General features: G+C 41.8%; 1 protein-coding gene across 2 annotated transcripts in view; it reads right to left on the bottom strand.

Moving 5' to 3' along the window:
- The window catches only part of clstn3 (calsyntenin 3), a 30,883-nt gene extending 9,885 nt beyond the window's left edge, over positions 1-20,998 (bottom strand). Inside the window, exons 1-12 of one of the 2 annotated variants that reach the window (XM_084943430.1) lie at positions 20,597-20,998; positions 19,651-19,717; positions 17,254-17,376; positions 15,685-15,895; positions 15,300-15,508; positions 10,245-10,394; positions 9,210-9,395; positions 8,839-9,126; positions 5,980-6,092; positions 3,269-3,428; positions 2,542-2,601; positions 2,275-2,423 (exon numbers count right to left, since the gene is read on the bottom strand). In XM_084943430.1, coding sequence (XP_084799556.1) covers positions 2,275-2,423; positions 2,542-2,601; positions 3,269-3,428; positions 5,980-6,092; positions 8,839-9,126; positions 9,210-9,395; positions 10,245-10,394; positions 15,300-15,508; positions 15,685-15,895; positions 17,254-17,376; positions 19,651-19,717 — 1,716 coding nt within the window. In that variant the 5' untranslated portion in view covers positions 20,597-20,998. The remainder of the gene's footprint in view (positions 1-2,274; positions 2,424-2,541; positions 2,602-3,268; positions 3,429-5,979; positions 6,093-8,838; positions 9,127-9,209; positions 9,396-10,244; positions 10,395-15,299; positions 15,509-15,684; positions 15,896-17,253; positions 17,377-19,650; positions 19,718-20,596) is intronic. The other variant, XM_084943432.1, reaches the window with a different exon arrangement.
- Between the last annotated feature and the right edge of the window lie 230 nt (positions 20,999-21,228).

Genomic DNA, 21,228 nt, shown 5'->3' with positions numbered 1-21,228 from the left:
GTGGGCACATTTATGACCATTATCCGACCATTGATTTGATAAAAGAACACTTTTTCATCATAATGTCATTAATTGTTTTCAGCAGTTTTCATACAAAAAGGAGTGAGCCCGACTCGTGTCCAGCAGTTAAGCTGTTTTCGTCATCATTCTGGGCATTAAGTATCTGCCTCAGTGCTTTTGCAGCAGTAAATATTCACTGTAAAACAATGTAGGGATGTCAAGTGGAAAATTACAATGAAGTCAAAACGTATAATGTAACAAAAAACAAAAGAAAAGCATTTTCAGGGGTCAGAAATGGTACTACACTTTCCATTATCCTTGCAACATCAGTGGTCAGATTCCTGTAAATAATATGAAAGGTTGCAGGAGAAATAGAAAAATTCATGGTTGGAATTAATATGATGAAAAAAAAGTCACAATGGCACGCAGAGAGTCATGTCCATAAGTATCTGGAGCCTCCTTCACTTGCATCAGCATCCCTTTAGACTTTAGACAATAATGGCTGTAATTCCTAAATGAATGCAGTTCTTTTGTCAAACCACTTGATTTAAAAGTGAAAGTCTGCATTTCAATCACATGCTCATTGTTTGATTTAAACACAATGTAGTGGTGTGCAGAGGAAAAATTACAAAGGAAAAGTGTCATTGTCCAATTACTTATGCAACTAAGTGCAAATATATTGTAGAGGACAAAAATCACACTCAGATCTTTGCTTAGGTGTCTGCAAGCTCTGCTTTCAGCATCAAAGCAAACAACATGCACATGTGTATGGTTGAGCAGTGGCCTGTTTGTAGAGTTAAGTAGCTACTGTTCCTATGGTTGACATACTACACAAATATCAATGGACCTGGTGCCAAGTATGTTTTTCTTCTACATCTTTCAGCTGCTCCCTTCGGTGTCGCCACAGCACATCATCTACCTCCATCTTACCTTATCCCTAGCATCCTCCTAATTATTTAAAGCAGATGTTGCTGCTTTTTAGTCTTAAAAGCTACAGAATAGAGGAGAAAATGACTGAATTCACAATTCTGCTTTAAAAGCAAAGACCATAGCATTTAAGGTGGATTTTTTCTTCGTGGTTTCTCACGTGGCCTCTTAGGGAAATTATTTGCCCACCCCTACTTTAGGTCAAAATCATAACTTTGCACAGTTATTGAACATTTATCTGCTCGCGCATTACAAATGTTTGGTGATGAATGGAGCTACTAAAGCTTAAAAATCAATATGGATTATCCAACCAGCAAATACATGGTTTCAATTCTTATTGTTTTGTTTCATTTTGTCTTTAAACAGCAAAAAAGTTAAGGAGCATTGCTCAGGTGAGCTGTGAAGATGCTACACCTGTGTCTTCAACCAAGCAAAAAAAAAAAAAAGACTTAAGTGTGTGCACATTAAGTGTGGGATGACCTCGTTTGCAACCTTTTTTTCTGCACCGAAGATGCAACCTGCTTAACAAACTAAACACACAAGTGTGAATTATAAAACATGACGTAACACGCTTGAATTTATACAGTATTTTTCTGGACTTACTGAGCACTTAAAGCACAGCCTAAACATATATTCATTTAGAATCACTAATTAACATGTCTTTGGACTGTGGGAGAAGGTTGGACAAAACCAAGTGTCAAACAGTGAGGCTCCAACTGAGGGTTGAACCAGAAACCTTCTCACGATGAGGCGACATTGCTAACCACTCCAATGCCACGCTGTCCCAAACACAGGGAATGTTGTAAAGATGGATAAACTGATGTGATTTTTCTGTAAATGGTCGATATCCAGATGTTTTCCTCAATAAGTGAACATTTGGGATTTTTATATGAGACACTTTAAGTTTGCAAGGATTTCGGGACTTCAGAAGCCGAAAAAGAGCTGAATTATACTTTATCATTATTTTGATTTTATTTAAATGCAGGTCTAAAAACTTACAAGAAAGATGCAGTATTTGTCTTTTATAGAAAAATTAAGATTCATCTTCCACATTTAAGGAATATTTTTTTTACAGTTTACTGTACTGTTATACGATTTGTACTTTCAAGGATAATGTTGTTTATTTCCATGCAGTGTCTCTGTCATATCCCAGCTGCACTGCATATAAAGTAACCATGAACCACAAACAACCTCAGCCATCACGGCATCAGACAAAAAAGATTTGGAGAATAAAGCGTGGCATGCTGTAGAAGAGATGTGTTTGAAATGTGGATATTAAGTGACTTTCCCAGACGGGAATAACTGGAGGTGTGTGACCTGGCAGCCTAGAGCTCCCTTAGCTGTTACCTTCATGCCAGAGCCCAAAGTCTCCAGGTCGCCAAAGTCCAGCCCCTCCCTGCATGCGTACAGGCACTCGACCACGCTGTGAGGCTCCACGCTGCCAGGACGCACCGTCACCCCAGACAACAGGCCATGGTAACTGCCAACATACTTCACTAAGGTGTGAACACACATAACATCATCCCATGAAACTTCAACTACACCAGCAATGACACAGCAAAATGGCAGACCACACACCATCACGCTGACAACAGTGTGAAACAAGAAGGTCACCTGAGTCTTTACCCTCTGGGATGGTGTTGTTTAGTATCTCCTTCTGCTTCTCCTCAGGCTCTGCAGGGAAAGCGGCGCAGAGGGGAGAGAGAGGGGGAAGAGAAAAACAGAAAACAATGAGGCGCTCCAAGAAATACTTTTCAGTCGAGAGGGGCTTGAAGAGCAAGCGAGAGGAAATCTGAGGGTACCAAAGATTGACAGGGAGAATAAAAAACACAGGCAGCAAGAAAACTGTTGACAATCTTCAAAAATTGCAGCATCTCCTCATTATCCGGCAGCAGCTGCTGCCACGCAGGAAACGGAGTGATTGCGTGTGTGTTTTTCACTGCTAATTGGCAGCCAGAGCTTCCCATCTTAACCAGCGGCTCGGGTATAAGTGGCTGATGGCTGTCTGGCCTTCGTGTTGTTCTGCTTCCCTGAATAATTGATAAGTCAGTTATATTATTAGCCCTCAAAGACAAGATGCATCAAGTGAATTATAACTGAGTGAAATAAAGGGGAGAAACGGCGCGGTGTGAAACGTCTCAGAGGCCTGTCTCGAGATGCCTCACGAGGACTCGTAACTTGCCAGAAATTGCATCCTGCTATCTCTGCTGATGTTGGGTTTAAACGACATTTCAGGGATGGAGAAACGGAAACGAGGATTCAAACTGCTGCTCGCAGCTTTCAGACAGGAAGTAAAGCTTTTCTTTGAGCTGAGATGAAACGCGCAGCATGTTAGTCTCACCCCAGCAGGCACCGATGAACATGCGCTGTCGCGGGGCGGGGTTCGGGATGGCCCCGTTGTCGTGGATGAGGGCGGGGTCAAAGGTCACTCCATCCACGTAAAGGGTCACTGATGGGAACTGGACGCTGAGTGAAAGATGATGCCACTCGCTGTCACACACCTGTTGGAGGGAGATAACATGGAGTCAGCATGAGTGCATTATCTGGGTGGAATGATTACTCAGACTCTATATTTAAATAAAAGTACCACTACAGCCATGGAAAAATACTGTGAAGCCCTACAACCCTGCAGAGTTTGCATGACTTCTCCTCTCATCAAACAGCTTGGCTCAGGTATTAGCATTAAAATGTATGTGAAACAACACTCTGAAGACGAAAATGTCTCCTATTATTGTTGTAGCTGGTTCAGGAAACAGTTTTAACTAATAAAAATAAAGTAATGCTAGTAATTTGTAAAGTTTAGCTCAGTGGTTCTGAACAAAAAGCTTGGAATCGTTCAAAGGGTCACAAAATGGGGAAAGAAAGAAAGAGTTATTATAGTTTTTTATGTTCTAATTCATTTTTATTTTTATTTCTTTTGGACAGTTTAAATTAGTTTAGTTTCATTTAGTTTCCAGAGTGTGTTTGCTTATTTCAGTTTAGCTTAGATTTAGATTTTTTATTAGTTTCTACGTTGGCTTTAGTTTGTATTATTTATGATGTTATTTTAAAGAAATGCCAGAGGTAAGATTTAGGAAAATCAGTACAGATCCCAAAAATCCCTAATCCCAAAACTAAGGACATTTGTTCTATACTTTTAGTTTAGTTTAGTTTTCCAAGTTTGCTTTTTTTAAATTTTTTAATTTTATTTAAATTTTAGTTAACCTAAATGTTTTGTCCACATCCAGCTTTACCTGTAATATCCTTGGTAGGAACATAGACTGTATAAAAAGACGGGTACACCCCGCTATGACATCACAAACTGGTTTGAGAGACCCTTTCTAAAACGTTAGTGCTGGTGTTGTGTTGGTTTTATAAGAAGGAACCACATTTGGATGAGATGGTGGAGTGGTAAGTTTGAACCAGATCCATAGACTGTATGGGTTTAATACACAGACAGTTATATACCTGCTATTTAGCACTAAATAACAGACTAATAAAACCTCACTGACTAAAACCAGGATGGACATCTTGAATTGTCTGTTATTATAAATAATTACACAACAAGACGTAATACTTGTCAGATAAATCTATTAAATAATGCTTCAAAAGACACCAACAACTCAAAAACAGCAGAGAGGTCCAGTTCAGGGTGAGGCTTAGCTGCTACCAGCTACAGCTGCAGCAACCTCGACCCTCATTTTAAGTCACGATTCAGTACAAAAGTTATAAAGAAATTCACCCCTGTACATGCTATGAAGGTAAAGCTGTAAGGTGAAGTTGGGCATGCTAACATGTGTGTGTGGTGTGACTCGTGTTTCGTGCAGTTTCTTCTGGGGAGTTTGGGTTGGTTTTCCTATATTTTTAAGCCTTGAAGGTTGCCACGTTGGTAGGAAATGAGATAAATGAAATCCGACTATGCAAATTTTCTTTGCCTCTGTGGCTGTTTTTGCCACTTATTGAATACTTGTTAAAATTCAAGTCAAAGTTTTGAGGTGAAATTTGCTTTTGGAACTTCTGAAAGTCCAATCAAGTGACAAGTTCCCCTGATAAGACATTTCCTTTTGTAAGCTGCAAGTCAAAATTTTAATCCAAATGATTCTACTACTTGAGTATTTATATATATTTATAAATATACTTTCCACCACGGGTGAATTCCTGCAGACATTTGCTGTGATAAACTTTCTTTATCAGTGATGTGAAACCTGAAGGAATACAGCACACAAATGACAGGGGAATTACAAAGGCAGAGGGAGTAGGAAAGAAAGACAGGGTAATAAGATATTGAGGTCCAGACAGGGGGATTTAACAAATCTTCTCTGTATCAGCTCAGCATCCTTTAATCCATGTGACTTCAATCTGTCTGAGACTGGTGGCTTCCATCAAAACAAACCCCGATCACCCTCCACCACGTACACCAAACCACAGCCTCGCATGCATCCAGGTATACAGGTGTGCCGAAAGACCTCGCTACTTGTATTCATGTATTCTGATGCATGCTGGACTTTTAACCTCACGGGTAGCTTTATGATGAAAGATATAGATTTAGAGCCAAGAAGTATGTTGTGATACATAAAAGGTTCGTGCAGCAACACAAACATCTTCATGTACTCGGCTGAGACTGCGCGTTTCACCGCGGTGCTGAAAATGGAAGAAGATGCGGTGTGATCAGAACAGAAAATGAGTTCCATTTTGTTCCATTTCCTTTTTACTGGGAACGGACTGCACAAAATAGTCCGAACAGAAATTGATTTTGTAAATACGGATGACGCACAGATCCTCTTCAAGCATGAAACATTTAAATGATCTCGTTAGAGAAAGCCTGGGAGATGAAATAAAAAGCCTTTTATCTAGATAAACAATAGGGTTGTCATTTCACTCGCTCTGCATATATTCTCATTTGTAAAATAGCTAAATTTCCAACGAGGGACGGTTCTGTTGTTTGACATGGCACAGACATAAAAAGTAACGACTGAATTTTCTTCAATTTCAGCTTAATTTCGAACTGGAGATAAAGAAGAAACTGTGCAAACGACAGCATCGAAGCTGAGCGTTGCACTTCCCTTCAGTTACCTGCTCCAGTTTCCACAAGAACTTGACGGGGCGAGCGGCTGAGACGTCGGGCCAGTAGAAAAGGGAGAGGCGGCAGCCGTGGACGGAGAGGGAGTAATGGGAGAAGGAGTCATCTGTGGAGCAGGAGAGCAGAAAAACAGAAGATAATTGGCGCAGGCCTGTCAGAACTTCTTAAAATTATCCAGCGTTTCTTTGGGAGAATAAAGAAGAAATGGGAAAATGGGTTTGCTGTGGTGTGGATTCACCAGCCGGTGGAGCGGCCAGTGATTCTGACAGTAGACGGTGCTTCATAATATGGATGTGGTGGCAAATAAGCTATATTCTAATACATGGAATCTGTATGCACATCCTCAACATGGTAGCACAGAAGATTTACAGTTGGGGCAATCATTTGTTGGTCAAATACACAGTTTCTGTAGTTTTCCCTCTGCACAGTGGATTATAAATCAATCAAGATGTGATTAAAGTGCAGACTTCCAGCTTTAATTAAAGGGATTTTGCAAGAATTTGCAGTGTGTTGTTGGATGAAAATCCTTTGCAGTCTAGAACCCATGGACATCACCAAATGCTGCATTTCCTCCCTTGAGATGTTCGGCCAGATTTGGTTGCTGCTGTTTGTGGGTCTTTCTGCCTTTTGCCTTCAGTTGTTACAGTCTCTGGGTCTAAGAATCCAACTTTTGAGTTTTGTGTCTTTTTTTAGATCATTTCCTGATTTTTTTCTCCGTATTTATGTTCCCAGGTTTAGGTTTCGCATTTAATTCTGTTCTTGGTTTCAGTTTGTTTCCTTGCCTCCCTTATGTTTCTGTGTCTGGTCTAATCCAGCCTCTGTGTTTTGTCTTGTATCCCTTTGTGTCGAGTTAGTTATAATTCCTCAGTGTTTAGCCCTTTGTTCTTGGTTTCTGTTCTGATTTAAAGTTTGTTGTTTTCTGTCCTGTCTTGTTTTATCGGCCTCGTCTGTGTTCCCTGTGCTTTGTCGAGTTTTCCTCTGCGATTCAGTGTGTAGTATTTTCCCGTTTTATTTTGTTAGTCCTTGGTCTCCTGTGCCCTGTGTCTAGCTTTACTTCCCGTGTCTCGTTATCCCTGATTTGTTCCTGTTGTGTCTCCCACCTGTTTACCCCTCACCTAAATGCCTTGTGTTTAAATTGTCCGTGTCTTCCTCCTGGTCCTTTGTCACATCCTTGCTCTGACATGCTCTGATGACGAATATCAACTCATTGATATTCTTCAATAAATTGGTAATTGATGAACATAACATTTCTTTGCTTTGAGAAACTCTTTATTTGCTTTGACTCATTATCCATTTGCACTGTGAAGTGCTGTCTGATAAGTTTTGCAGTCTGAATCTAAACGTGTACACTTGATAATTCATCCTGCTACTTCTATCTGTGGCCACATCATCAATAAACACTAGCTGCAAGATTCCACTAGCTGCCATGGATGCCCAGGCCGTAACATCGCCTCTACCATGTTTAACAGATGATGCTTCTGTTTTACCGTCATTCTACTACAAGTTCATCTTGGTGTAATCTGGCCAAATTTTCTTTTCAGGCTCTTTTACATGTTTTCTGGGAAAGTCTCACCTGGCCTTCGCGTTCTTTTACCAGTGGTTTGCAGCTTGTATTTACATTAATGAAGGTTTCTCTTGGTTGTGGACCTTGACACTGATACAGATACCTCTTTGAGAGTTTTCATGGCTTGGTTGTTCTTCTTAACCATGAAAAAAAAAAATACTGTCATCATCCACTTTCATTGGCTTCTGTGGTCTTCTGTGGTGTTTCATAACGTGTCAAATTGTCGATTTAAACACTCCTAAGGCTTATTTAATCTCTCTGATTTATTTTGGCTTTTCAGCCCAGTGATGGCCTCCCTCCCTCGTACTGATATGTCTTTGGGTCTCATATTTTAAAAAAATACAGTAAAAAGCCATAAAATACAAGGTAAATGCTTTGACTCAACTTCAGATATTATGTCTGCTTCATTTATTATGAAATAACAGGCGAACAGGCCTCACCTAGCCGTGAAAAAGCTCATCAGTCAATTATCCAATAATTTTAGAGCCTCTGAAAACAGGGCACTGTGTGTAAACATGGCTGTAAAGAGTTAATGTAATACTTTTGTTAAACCCCTTGAATTTAAGCTGAAAGTCTTCGTTTTATTTGTCACATATGTACATAGAGTCTTTGTCCAACCTATTATGGATCTAACTGTATGCAATAATTAGCATATTAATTCTTGAGTAAAACACAAACACATTTATTGAACTTGTTTAAGAACAGACAAAAAAAATTATAATTTCATCTTTGAGTCAAAGTGAATCTTTGTGCCAAATTCCCTCAAACACTGCTAAGACATCACGCTCACGAGAATGGGACACACGGACAGGCGGACGAGGTGAAAAGAAAAAGGACCAGCCAGCTTCTGCTGCTGGTGCAGAGGCACGACGTGAGTTTACATTCAATCTGAAACTCCACCATGTTTTTCTCACCTGTGAATTTTATCAAAAAGGAAAGTTTGCTGAAAACTGCACCCATACAAAGTCACACAGCTGAAAATATTCACATTACCCATAATATTGTTCTTGGCACAATTACAGTATTTTACTCTTCTTCTGTTTTCCACTTGGCTGCACAAGCAGAGCAGCTGGAGGTTAAGTGCCTCTCTCAAGAGCACCTTGATAGTAGCTTTAAACAGTTTTTTTCAGGGCATGATTTTCCCTGAAGCTCACGTGATAAAATGGTGCCCTCTAAGGGTTTAGATGACTGAGGAGTGGATAGAAAAGTGAAGAAGCAAAACCATTTATAACCACAACATCACTCGCAGTCCGATAGGCTAAATTAATGTGCGAGGGACAGCGCTTACCATTCCTGACGGTGCTGCAGACAATAGTCTCCTCCTCCTTGCGATTTCCTCTGGTTTGCGTGGTCGCAGGCTGGATGTTGGCACCACCTCTGCGCATCCACAGCTGGAGGGTGAAGTGGTCGCCGGATAGTGCGGACACAACCGAATCGGGCACGACAGCGACGTGGTTGGAGCCGTTGAAGGAGAAGATCAGAGATGAGTCAGAAGACGGGAGAGTGGGCAGCGCTGAAGTCCAGTTAGCGGCAGGAGATGGAGGTGGGAGCAGGTCGACTTCGCCCCTGACAGCACCTGATACAAAAAAGGGAGGAGATAGAAATAACGGATCTGATGTCAAAAGGTTAACATGTTTTCAGTCATAAGCCTGAACCCACCACACAGACGTCGCACAGATCTGTCGGAGTAGCTGTCTCTGTCACAGCCTTTCCCGATGTGGCCGGTCTGAAGCTCTACGGTGGCCTGGATGTTCCACACGGTCTCTTCACAGGTCTCCAAATGCAGGCTCGGGAACAGAGGGATGCTGCCTGACCCAGGGGTGTACTCTACACGCTTGGTCCATCCTGAAAAAAAAGTATCAATACCCGCTTCACCTTTAACATCTGAGCCCTTCTGACCTTTTCTACACTCCTTTAACATCAAACGCAGACAACTCGGACATTAAATGTCTCGAACCACCGACTTCCCCTAGCACAAAGTCTGCCTGGTGTCTGATTGCAGCCATGTGAGAATTACCACGGGTAATTTGTGGAGTGATTTCCCAGCGAGGGAGTGGGCGTCATGTCTCGGCTAAACCACGATAGTGAGAATAAATATGACGCAAACATTCCCCTGCTGTGTGATACATGTGAGAGAAGGCAACCTCAGACAATATCCCAACTTGATTCTCCAGTTTTTCCCAGTGTTCATGTCTGAAAACTGCTTTGGAGTCAACTACCCTTATCTTTAAAAAATGTCAAAGCCGACTGACTCCAGCATGCTAAAAAGGGGAAAGCGTGTTAAATTTATACAGCCCATCTATCCCTAACGTCCTCCTTCACTACATCCATGAACCTCCTCTGTGGACTTCCTCTTTTAAACAGGAAATCTACTGTCTGAAAAATCACGTAACATTGCTGTAGTCGTATGTGTGATCTAAAAATATACTGTCACAGTTTAACTATGCAGTTACCTTCCCTTGATATTACTAAGATTCAACACCGCCTCTTTAAAACACAGTTCTTTTGATCTAAACATGCAAAGGTGATTCATCCAAGTGGCAGCCCACACACTTTCTAAATCAAAGTGAAAGTTTCATCCCCCCCATCACCACAAAAAAAGGAGAAGATTAAACAACTAAAGCGCACGTATGTGTAAAGTCTCATCGGCCTTGTTCTGGGATCAGAAAAAGAGAAGTGCGTGTGAAAAATTACCGATCCAGCCGGGTTTGCAGGACGGCTTGACCGTGACAACAACCTGAGCGTCAGCCTGAGCGCGGTTCTTTCCACAGTCGAAGGCTGTCACCCAGAAGGTGTGAACGCGCTGCCGCTTTGAATCCAACGGCTCTGTGTTCTTAATGTTTCCTAGGAGACACAGAAAAATAATGAAACAAAAAATAAACCGGGGAAAAAAATAGAACATTAGTCACCCAACCACAAGGTTTTTGCATAACTGAAGCTCGGGTCAAATAAAGACCCATTGATAAAACCGGCACATTCCCAACAGCAGAGCCACTGCCCTGTTAAACGCGTCATGCTCGGTGATATGAAAGCGAGGACAGATTGCACACAACAGGATAAAAAACTGAAGGGTTTTCCTGTTTTTAGAGATAAAGATGAATAAACAGCGAGTATCCGTGATAGGCTGACAGCACTCAGCATGCCAGCTGACAAACAATGCTAAGGAAAGAAGATGGTGTGACATGGTGAGAGGGAGAAACAGAGGGATGAAAGAGATAGAGGTAGAAACAGGGGCAGAATAGACAAATTGAAACAGAAAATAGACAATAAACAGCCCGCAGCGTTTGAGCAAAGCTGGAACAAAAGGTTGCTGTGCTGTTGTATCAGTCTGACCCCTAAAGAAAGGAACCGCTCATCCTCGGCAAAGCCCTCCAAGTCTGGGACATTTCTGCACAGTCATACCAAAACAGGGTCCTTCTCAGTTGCTGTGACACTCTGTTAAACAGCTGCAGTTGATCCCAAACCAACCAGTCAAAGGATTCAGCCTAAAGCTCCAATATTCATTCATTTTCAAGGTTTTCATTGTTGTTCTAAACAGATTGTTTGGAGCTTTAAATCAAACAGAGACGAGAGACAGCACACAGCACGCATTCGACCGCAGGGCAGAAGATATAGATGTGAAGGAGAACGTGCTCTTTGTGGGATCATTTCACATGTAAATGTGACCAAAATCACAAGACAGCTGTTGTTTTCATCTTATTTTTTTTAATTTATGTGTATAGTGATTTTATCGGAGGACCTCATGGTTATAAAATCAAGATTTTAGCAGTGCAAAGTGGCAACATATGGCTTGTTAACAATGTAGTCTTAATAGGCCACATTTGTGTCACTTTTCACAGTCTTTTCACAAACTAACAGCAGAAACAGGAAAAGTATGTGGATGAGATCAGCTTAATGTGAATTAATCTGTATTAAAACACACTATATGTGAGCACAGAAGAAACAAACAGATGTGACCGATGGCAATGAAGCACAACAACCCAAACCCAGCTCTCGCTTTTTGGACAAATCTGTGCTAAAGTTTGCACGCCTTCTCATGTCATCCCTCCGCATTACAGCTTGGACATAGCGATGGAGCATAATTAGGTCCCACGCCTGAGGAGGAAAAACATCTAATGGCTCTCTTAGGTTTGTTTTGCGTGAAGGTGCCTCCTCGTCGATTCTGTCTGCTGGCAAAAACTGATAAATGTGTAAATGCTTCTGTGCAGCGGGACGGTCTACCAACAAGATAAAAAATATATTTTTAATAAGCTGTCAAACCAAAAACACGAGCCTTGCTCTGTGGAGACCAAAGTTCATAACGCTGGCAATAATACATGGGGCATCAACACCAAGAATGAGAAAGCTTTTGGACTCTGTTACTCAAAATGCCTACACCAGCAACAACACAGCAGCTTGGTAACATATAAATAACCTTCACAGAGTAGTCAAATAATCCTAATATAACTATAATTTCCAGCTACAGAAAGGCACTTTGTCAGGATTCAAACCTCCAGTTAGTGAGTATGGTTTGTGCTCTGCGTTCTTATGAATCAAAGCTAAAGGTAACATCAGCCATATTTACTGCACAGCCTACCAAGGAAAACAAATCAGTGCCTCCAACCCAACTCCCTAAAAATCAGCTCATTCTTTTTTGTATAAGAGTTTTAGTTTATTTAATAAAGTCATCTGAAATTTGACCTTTATATTCTGATTACTTTTTAACTTTCAGGCTCTCAGAGCACATATGACAGGGTTGAAATTGTTATTGTTTCCAGCTTTATTTACTTAAAACATGCAGGAGGTGGTCACATGACATCCTTGGAGCCTTTAAGCTTCACTAAACCAAATCAGTTTTACACCCAGTTCAAGAAGACATAAACTTGTTTTTGTTCAGCCATATTTAGGCATCAGTTTCATGTCATAGTTCGAAAAGCAAAACTCCAATTTAACACCAATTTAATGTCTATGACAGAGACCAATAAGCACTGGTACTCCATGTTTTTGAAGTGAATTCTGGTCAAAACCAGGTCTCATTTTAATCTGCAGTTTGAAAACAGCCTCATGTTCTAGCAGTGATTTATTTGAGTTTATGGATAATTAGCGCAAAATCAAATATCCACAGGTCAAATTTATCAAATTATTAAATATTCACTTTAAGCGATGATCAGTTTTGTACGGCTGCAAATTTCTTTTTAATTATTCCAAAAGGTCCATGGGTTTTATTATTTATTTTACAGAACATGTGCCTGCTGTATCACAATTTGCTTGTTTTTGGTGCTGTCTGGTTTACTAATTATCAAGTTTTACTATTCAAATTAACATTAGGACAGCGGTCTCCAACCCCCGGGCCTCGGACCGGTACCGGTCCGTGAGTCGTTTGGTACCGGGCCGTGAGAGTTGAGGCTCAGGTGTGAAATGTATGGTTTTCAGGGTTTTTATCGGTTTTCAGCGTCGTTTTGTTATCGTTTTTATCGTTAACTCGGTTTTCCTGGGTGTTTTCACGTGTGTTATGAATAAATCTTCTTTTTTTCGGTACCGGTACTAGTTTTATTTTGTTGTATTTATCCGCGACACCTTAAAGGCCAGTCCGTGAAAATATTGTCGGGCATAAACCGGTCCGTGGTGCAAAAAAGGTTGGGGACCGCTGCATTAGGATACACGTCTGTTTATTAGTTTCATCATATTTTTAAGACAATAATTAAAACATGAGAAAGGTATTTTAAAACTCACTGACAAACCCTCATTATACAGCAGCAGTTTGCCCCAAAGTGGCACAACAGCCAAACAAATGATGGCGGAGGGAATTTAAATGCTTCTTCTCCTCTACAGTATTGTCATCTGTATAGAGACGGTTAATTGCTTGTATTGTGTATTTGCTTAAGATGTTATTTTAACAAAAATGCAGAGAAAGTTTATTTAAACAGCTCCTGAGATGACATGTTAGCACTTAGCACTTAGCACAGGGGCCTAAAATGAAAGAAATGGCCAACGTTTTCCATTTGAGATCGTATCAGGATTTGGGCCCACCATCATAGCTTAGGCTTTTACTGAGTGTTTCTGATTTTTATAAAATCATTAAATATGAGTTCTTTTTATTAGTAATGCCATTATACAGAAATTACATGTGAAATATAAAAAGTGCAATTATATAGTAAACATTACTTTTAGAACAGATTAATATAACTGATCTGAACACTGTTATTGTCTGAGTACAGGATATGGTACATCGAGTAAATAAACTAGACTCAGTATCATTTTCAGCAATACTCAGGTCAACAAAGCAATGATTTCATGATATTTGATATAGTTCAGTGGTTTGAAAGGTTCAGTAAGGTTGGAAAACTGCAAACTGCTCCTTTAAATCATTGTGATCACACTGCAGTGTTGCATAAACTATTAAACAAAGTGTTTTATGTTTCAGGGAGATGAAGTTATCTTCTGCTGAGTAGCAGCATTAGATAAGGGCTTCATATTTATAGAAACACAGAAAGGAAAATAAAATGTCTTCTATCTGAAATAAGGGTTTCTCTCTTTCTCCTAATGCGTCCTGTTAAATGTGTTACTTCGTCAGCTGTGTAATGTGTGCTTTTTGTGTCATAAATCTTTTAAATGCTGGCTGAACTACAATAAAAATGTTGGGGTACATTTCTAGGGAGGAAAACCTTACAGTCTTACATCTTACTTAAGGATGTTGAATAGCTGTAAATTCAGTGTAATGTGGATTTATGTTGAAAACATATGTATCCCTGATGGTATCATGCACAGGAAATCCACTATCAAACTCAAACTTCACATTTTTAAATCAGTTTAACAGCAAACCTCCAAACTCCCAGGTGACAGATTTGAGAACATTCAAACTCAGTTGTTTTTTTTTAATCTATAGCATAAAATAATGATCTCAATGTTTATTTCCATTTAAACATTTCCCAAATCATTAGCGCTTAAGCTAATGAATGGATGTTGTGGAAACAACTTGATAATTAGGCAAAAATAGTTGATATAAAGAGTACCTGTAATTACTGAATCACTCTTGTACGGGATCACCTCTGAGGATTTTGTCATCAAAACATATGTAATCCACTGGGACACTGAGTCCTCAGGTGTCTGGAGTACATTACACGTTGGAGTTAGGAAAAGTTGCTTGAGCGAGGGAATAATAGTTGCGCTTATTCATAATTTAAGGCGAAAGGTCTTTTGACTGCTGAGGACTGTGCTTATCTCTTTTTGATATCAAACAGGGCAGTAAATTTTGAGGCTCAGTTCCTGATCTCTGCAGAAAGAAAAGAAGCAAGCAAGCGGTCTTTCTTCACAGTTTTAGGGTTATACAAACCTAAATATACTCAAAAATACAATTAAATAAATAGGTGGATTTTGCACAATAAGCCCCCTTTAAGCCGAACAGCTGTTGCGATGTTGATGCAGAGACAGAACAATCGTCCGCCCACACAAAGTCTATTTTAACATCTTTTGGTTTCTACCTGAGAGGAGAAGAATCATAAGTGCCTGCAAATCTTTTCACTCTGTCGCTATGCAGCAGCGTCTGGTGTGTATGTTCTTCATGTATTGAGGACATCCGGAGTTTAGCAGCTTAATACTGATCCAAATATTGAATTTTGTTATTCTATTTGAAACCACAGCCACCCAAGAAAGAGAGAAAATAAGGAAATAATATGGTGACTGGCGGGCATATTGTATTTTTCTTGGAATCAAAGGGGAAATATGGATTAGTCTATGAGGCTCTAATTTGCAAAATGAGATTCATCTCACCGTCGTTGTCAATAGCAAAGGGCACATTGGGAGTGATGATGTCATAGAAGCAAATCTGGCTGTACTGCGGGGAGCAGTCGGCATCCAGAGCCTCCACGCGTACGATTCGGTCAAACAGACGCCCTTCTGGGACCGAGGCCTCGTAGCGGCGCTCAACAAACACAGGGGAGAACTCGTTGACGTCGTTTACACGAACGTGCACGGTGGCCCTGAGGGAAGCAGGAGCGGGAAGACAAACACAAGTAGGGAGATTACTGGAACAACAGAAAGCAGTACTGGATGCACAGTTTTTACAATGCATAGCTAGAAGAGCCTCAAACACTGACTTTGATTATTGCTGAAAGGATTAAAAATCTGTCTAAATTAGGGGGGGTGGGGGTCTAACTTGTGGGATTTCTTGCTGTTGACTCCATCAGGTCCCTCTCCGCAGTCGTAGGCCTGGATGGTGAAGCTGTGCTCCCGCTGGCTCTCACAGTCCAGCGGCTCCTTGGACCGAACCAGACCCTCACCGGTGGAGCGGTCTAGGACCACAGCTTCAAACTGGACCGAACCGGATCCCGAGGGGCCATTATGGACCCGGAAGCCACAAATTTCACCTGGGTGAGGGAAAGGGGGGCGGTGACAGATAGTAGAATCAATGAAATTATACTGCAGTCTTTATTATAAAGAAAAAAGCATTGTCTGAATTGGGAACTCTACACTAATGCGAGGTTACATAACTAAACAGAGCAGCTTTGCATTGGCTTAGCTTTGATTGATGAGCATTGATTGGTTAAGCTTTACTCGTTATCTTTAAAGCACTCCACGCTGTGACTCCATCATCCGTTTCTAAGTGTTTGTGAACTATATTCCTCCACAGTACACCTGAGATCCTGCAGCACAGCTCTGCTGCAAATCCCCTGGTCCGGTCTAGACTAAAAATGAAGGCGATCGTGGCGTCTCTGTTCTCCAAAAAAAGCTTCACTGTTCAAATGTATCTTCCCAGCTTTGAATCTCTGCTAAAAACTGTGCACATCTCCTTCAATCAAACAGTTATTTTAATGTTTTCAGCAGCAAAAATTCAATTTAATCAACCCACTGTCAAGTTTAAATAAGTTATACTGTATAAATTAGGACAAACAGATCACACGTGATCCACAGTGGGAAGGGAAATGTCCCACAGTGCTACATTATTGAACCAACTGTGACAATTTATTGCAATATTCAGCAGATTGTAGGTCACATCATCCTTACACCAGAAATGTGCCGATAACTATCTAGATATTGCTTTAAGTGGCACTTTATCTCACGCTGGGAGTCATGCTCAGAATAGAATGAAACAGATTGCAGCTGCGACTCAAAATGAAGCGGATCTTCCCTGGCTGACATAAGTCGAAGGTTCGTGCGCAAACAGCTAATTTCCTCTTCATTCTTGACACGGGTCCAATAAATTTCAGGGTGCCCCTGAGTAATTTAAGTTGATCTTTTATAATTTGACTGAACATAGTTATTTCCAGGTCTGCAAGTGCAAACACGATAACCTCATTTCATCAGGCTGCAGAGGCAGAGCGCCACTGACTGCTTCTGCAACAAAGGGTTGAATTACACTATGATGGTCTAAAAATAGTGGACTCTGTGACTGAATACATTGCTTTTAATATAGGGACCGTCTGTTGGGAAATATGGCTGGAAATGGCAGCAGTCTGACATCTCGAAGTGAAAAATGAGCACTCGTGTTTACTAGTAAAAGTTCAAGTACGTAAACTGACATAAATAAACCTCAAACTAGCCTCAGAGCTGCAGCATCAATCTGTTCATAAAATTAAAGTCACATCATTTCCAATTTGACCCAGTGAGATGATTTCGGTCCGGCTACTCGAGCAGATGATCTGACCTATTTTACCGCAGGCTTCACATCAAAAATGTTCGCATCAACTTTATGCTCTTCCATGCTTCTTATTGCAGTTGGTGTTACCAGCGTAGTGAAGTGGAGCATCTTTGTCGAGGGCAAAGAGAGGGGGATTGAGCAGCACGGTGTTGTCGTTCTCCATGACAATCCCCTGGTACTCTGTCTCGATCCATGGCTTGTGCTTATTGGCTAAACGGCACAGAGAGGAGGTTTTGGGTTAAATGGAGCAATTAGAAGGAACCAATGCATCTATTTTTAACTCTTCAATATGGGTGAGGACACGGTGAGAGTGTGCACGAGTGGGAAAAATACACGATGGATGTGAGACAGTCTGAGCACGTTCACAATCTCACAGTTCGCCCCCCAACCCCCTTTTTTCTTCTCCATCATGGACCACCTGCCCTTGTTCATGTCAAGCACCACTCTGCACACCTTCCTGTCTGACAGTGTAATTAAAGCCAGTCAGATTTCTCCCTATCACACACACACAGAAATATACTTCTCATATCAATCACCTAAACTGACCTGCCACAGGCACCTCCCAAAAAAAAAAAAAAACAGAGTCAGAATCAAATGCCTCAGGTTTACTCTGAATTTAACCTTTAATTGCAAATTAATTATTCATCCTGGTGCTGAATGTTCTGTGCTGAGTGATCAAAGGGCTAGTTAATGAGCCAGAAGGATGACGATTTTACACTCCAGCAAAGAGCAAAAACAAAAGCCGGAGTGCCCTCCCTCTGTTGTCCTCAATCTCTTAACACAGAGTCTGAAATCAGACACAGGCACAGGACTTTTGTTTGGCAATCACTTTGTTGTCTTCACAGTGAGTTTTCTCCATAAAGTCTGACTGGAACTAATTTTGCTGTCTCGTCTGAGAGAGGAGAGGGAACAGAGGAAAAATGCTCCTGGTTCTGAATCTGATTGCACCGCTCTCCCTTCAGAGATGGCGACGGGGTGTCGTGTGAAAGTTTTCTGATTCTAATGTCAGTTTTAGCACAAACACAAGACGCTTTTTATTGTCGAACTAGCTTAAGAACATTCGAGGAGGTATTTCCATTTTACTTGCAATTACACTTTTTAAAAAAGCACGCCGTAATGTATTTTTCATTTAAGCCCGTCACGCTCCGTTGCTGTATCTGAAAATGAGCTCGGACTCACCAGCTATAATGGGCTTTCTGTTAAAACTGAATTGGCTTATGAGGTTTTGTTGTGCTTTAATGAAACTGCATGCAAAGATGTGACTAAAAACAGACTATTCATCTATTAATAATTAATCCACATATCAAGAAATTAATCAAGAAATTAGGCAGATTATGTGACAATGAAAGTATTATTAATTGCAGCGATAGCTACATATACTTTAATAGAAGTTTTTTTTTAATTTATTTATTTTTACATTTTTACATGTCCAAATTATATATGCATGCTTTCATTATTTAATATGACATAAAAGAAAAATTACTGAGCAAAAAAGAAGTAAGGAGCACAAATGTGAGCGTGCCAGACAGTTTGTAACACCAACTGGTTCAAACCAATTTTAGCTGGCACCAAACACATACTGAGGTTTAATACCCAGCCCTAATCAAAGACATTCATCCTCTCCTCCTCCTCTGTTTCCATGGTCCTCTGGTGTGTGTCTCTTTTTTGGTCATTTATCTCCTGCCCTCTGTCCCCTCTGCTGATCCCCCCTCCCTCCCCTGCCCTGCCCTGCTATAGCATTAATCTGAGCATCAGGCCTGTGGATTACATCCCGGATTACAGATTGAGAGGCAGCTCACTCCATCTCTCTTCCTTCTCTGTGTCCCCTGGCACTCCTCCCCTCTCTGTCACTCTATCGCTCCACAACATTTACCCACCCCTCCTCACCCACACACAGAAATAGCCCAGTATCTCACACTTTTCCTCTTCTCTTTTCCCTCGTGTCACCTGATCTCACGTACCACCTCTCTACACCCCCCACCCCCGCTTATCAGCATGGATCTTTTCGGCACGTCCTCTCCTGTCACAGCTCCTTCTCCTCTTTCTCTCCTAACACCCCCCTCCCACCCCCACCTCCCCATCTCTCTGACACTCCATCTCCTTCAATCTCCTCGTCTTCCCTGCGTCTCCGCTCCTCTACCCTCTTCTCCTCTGACATTCTCCCTCCACGCCGCCCGTTTCATCCGCCTTTCCTTCAACACGATAATCACAGGAACAATGATGCTGAAGCAGAGTCATGCTTCTCCAGAATGATAAATCTGCTATAGACGGGGGAACAGATTTATAATTTTCTCAGAGTCACACCACAGGCGACACAGACACACCGGGTCATGAACATGTATGAGGGCTCAGACGTGCTGCTGAACGAGCGAGGCGTCGAAGCTGTAAATAAAGGAACAGTTCGGGCCAAAACAGCCACGGTCCTGCCTCAAAACCATCATCTCAATACTTCACAATTAACAGTCAAAAGGATGAGGAACTGACCTTTGTTGCCAATGGCAACCGAAGTCAAGCAAAGGAGGAGGAAGGAGAGAAAATTCATTCTGTCCATCTGAGGGAGCAAAGGGAAAAAAAGGAGGGGGGAGAGGGGCAACAGGGTGGGGGTGAGGAGAGAGGGGGAGGAATACAGTACATGCATCAACAACTGATCAACAGTGAGAGGAGACAGGAACAGTAACAAGACAGAGAGACAGATCAGGCCTATCAGCTGGTGCTGCCTGTGTGTGTGCAAAAACATCACTGTGCAAGAGTCACGTATGTAAGACCTACACAGCAAAAAAAAAAAAAAAAAGAGGCTACACAAGGAGGAACATGAACGATTGAGAAGCTGTTCACCATCACGAGAGTGGCGTGGTTTCAGCTCGAGAGCCCAGGATTGCCTGTGGATCACATGCATACCTGCTCAGGAGTGTGTGTCAGGAGAAAAGGTGGCGTGTGTGTGTGTGTGTGTGGCAGTGTGGGTGTTTTCCCAGGTTTTCATTGTGGATTGTTGGAGCTGAAAACCCCTCAAGGACTCATTCTTCAGATGTGGCTGCAGCTGCATTTCCCCCCCTAACCTAACCTGATATAAGAAACCTCTATTATGTTTTCACCTTCACTGCTGCAGTCCTCGAAAAGCTACAGGACAGCACAGATTAAACCAAAAAAAAAAAAAAGAAGGAGGAAATATATCACAGAAGAGTCCATCTGGTCACAGGTTGTTCAAGGCTAGACACACAAACACACACATTCAGGAGCAGAAACATGCGACTATGCGACAATTTGCAGCCGATTTATATCACAGCCTGCCTGCACTGACACACATTACCACACAGCTCCGGGTACATGGCTGCCGATAGCCGTGTTCAGACATCGCATCGGGAGCCCGAGCAGGCTGAATGTCGCAGAAATGAAGGTCTGCTTGAGCAGAAACTTGCAGGTCTGACATTACCGTGCTGAGTGCGGTGATGCTCCTGGTTGGTACCCTGCCTCTACGCTCGCAGCATCCGCCTCTCACGCCCCTGCCGCTCGGCACAGCACGGCAATCCCCCCGCAGGCTGCAAACGACCCAGTCCTCCAGGTGGAGACGCACACAGGCGGATGTTCTCAACAACCCAAGACCCGGACAGGAGGGTTTATCTCCCAGGCTGTGTGATGAGATGCGAGGAGGATGAAGACACCGATGGATGCCCTTGTTTTTTTTTTTTCTTTTCGGCTCTACGGAGGAGGAACGGGACCAAAAAAAAAGACGGTAGGAATATTACGCTGACGTCCCCTCCCTCTCGGCGTTTCTTAACCCGCCCACACTGCGTCCTTCTCCCTCTCCATCTCTCTCTCTCCGGCCCCCACCAGCTCCGTACCAGACTGCTGCTCTGGCTGTTTTTTGCTGTTGAACGCACATTGAGAGTGACTCAGACCTCAACACAGCAATCCATCTCATCACGTTTATCCCCCCCTCCAAACAAATAAAAATAAACTCCAGCAGTAGCATCATGGTTAGATGAGTAACACACGAGCTGCCCCATAGTTTTTTTTTCTGTTAAGATTTATTTTCGGATCATTAGTTTTTGCCACACAAACCTC

Source organism: Perissodus microlepis, chromosome 11 (genome assembly GCF_051167445.1).
Source record: "Perissodus microlepis isolate ML-2025 ecotype Zambia chromosome 11, ASM5116744v1, whole genome shotgun sequence".
Taxonomy (NCBI): domain Eukaryota; kingdom Metazoa; phylum Chordata; class Actinopteri; order Cichliformes; family Cichlidae; genus Perissodus; species Perissodus microlepis.
Note: the sequence above shows the minus strand (reverse complement) of the source record. Positions and strands in the feature narration are given on the sequence as shown.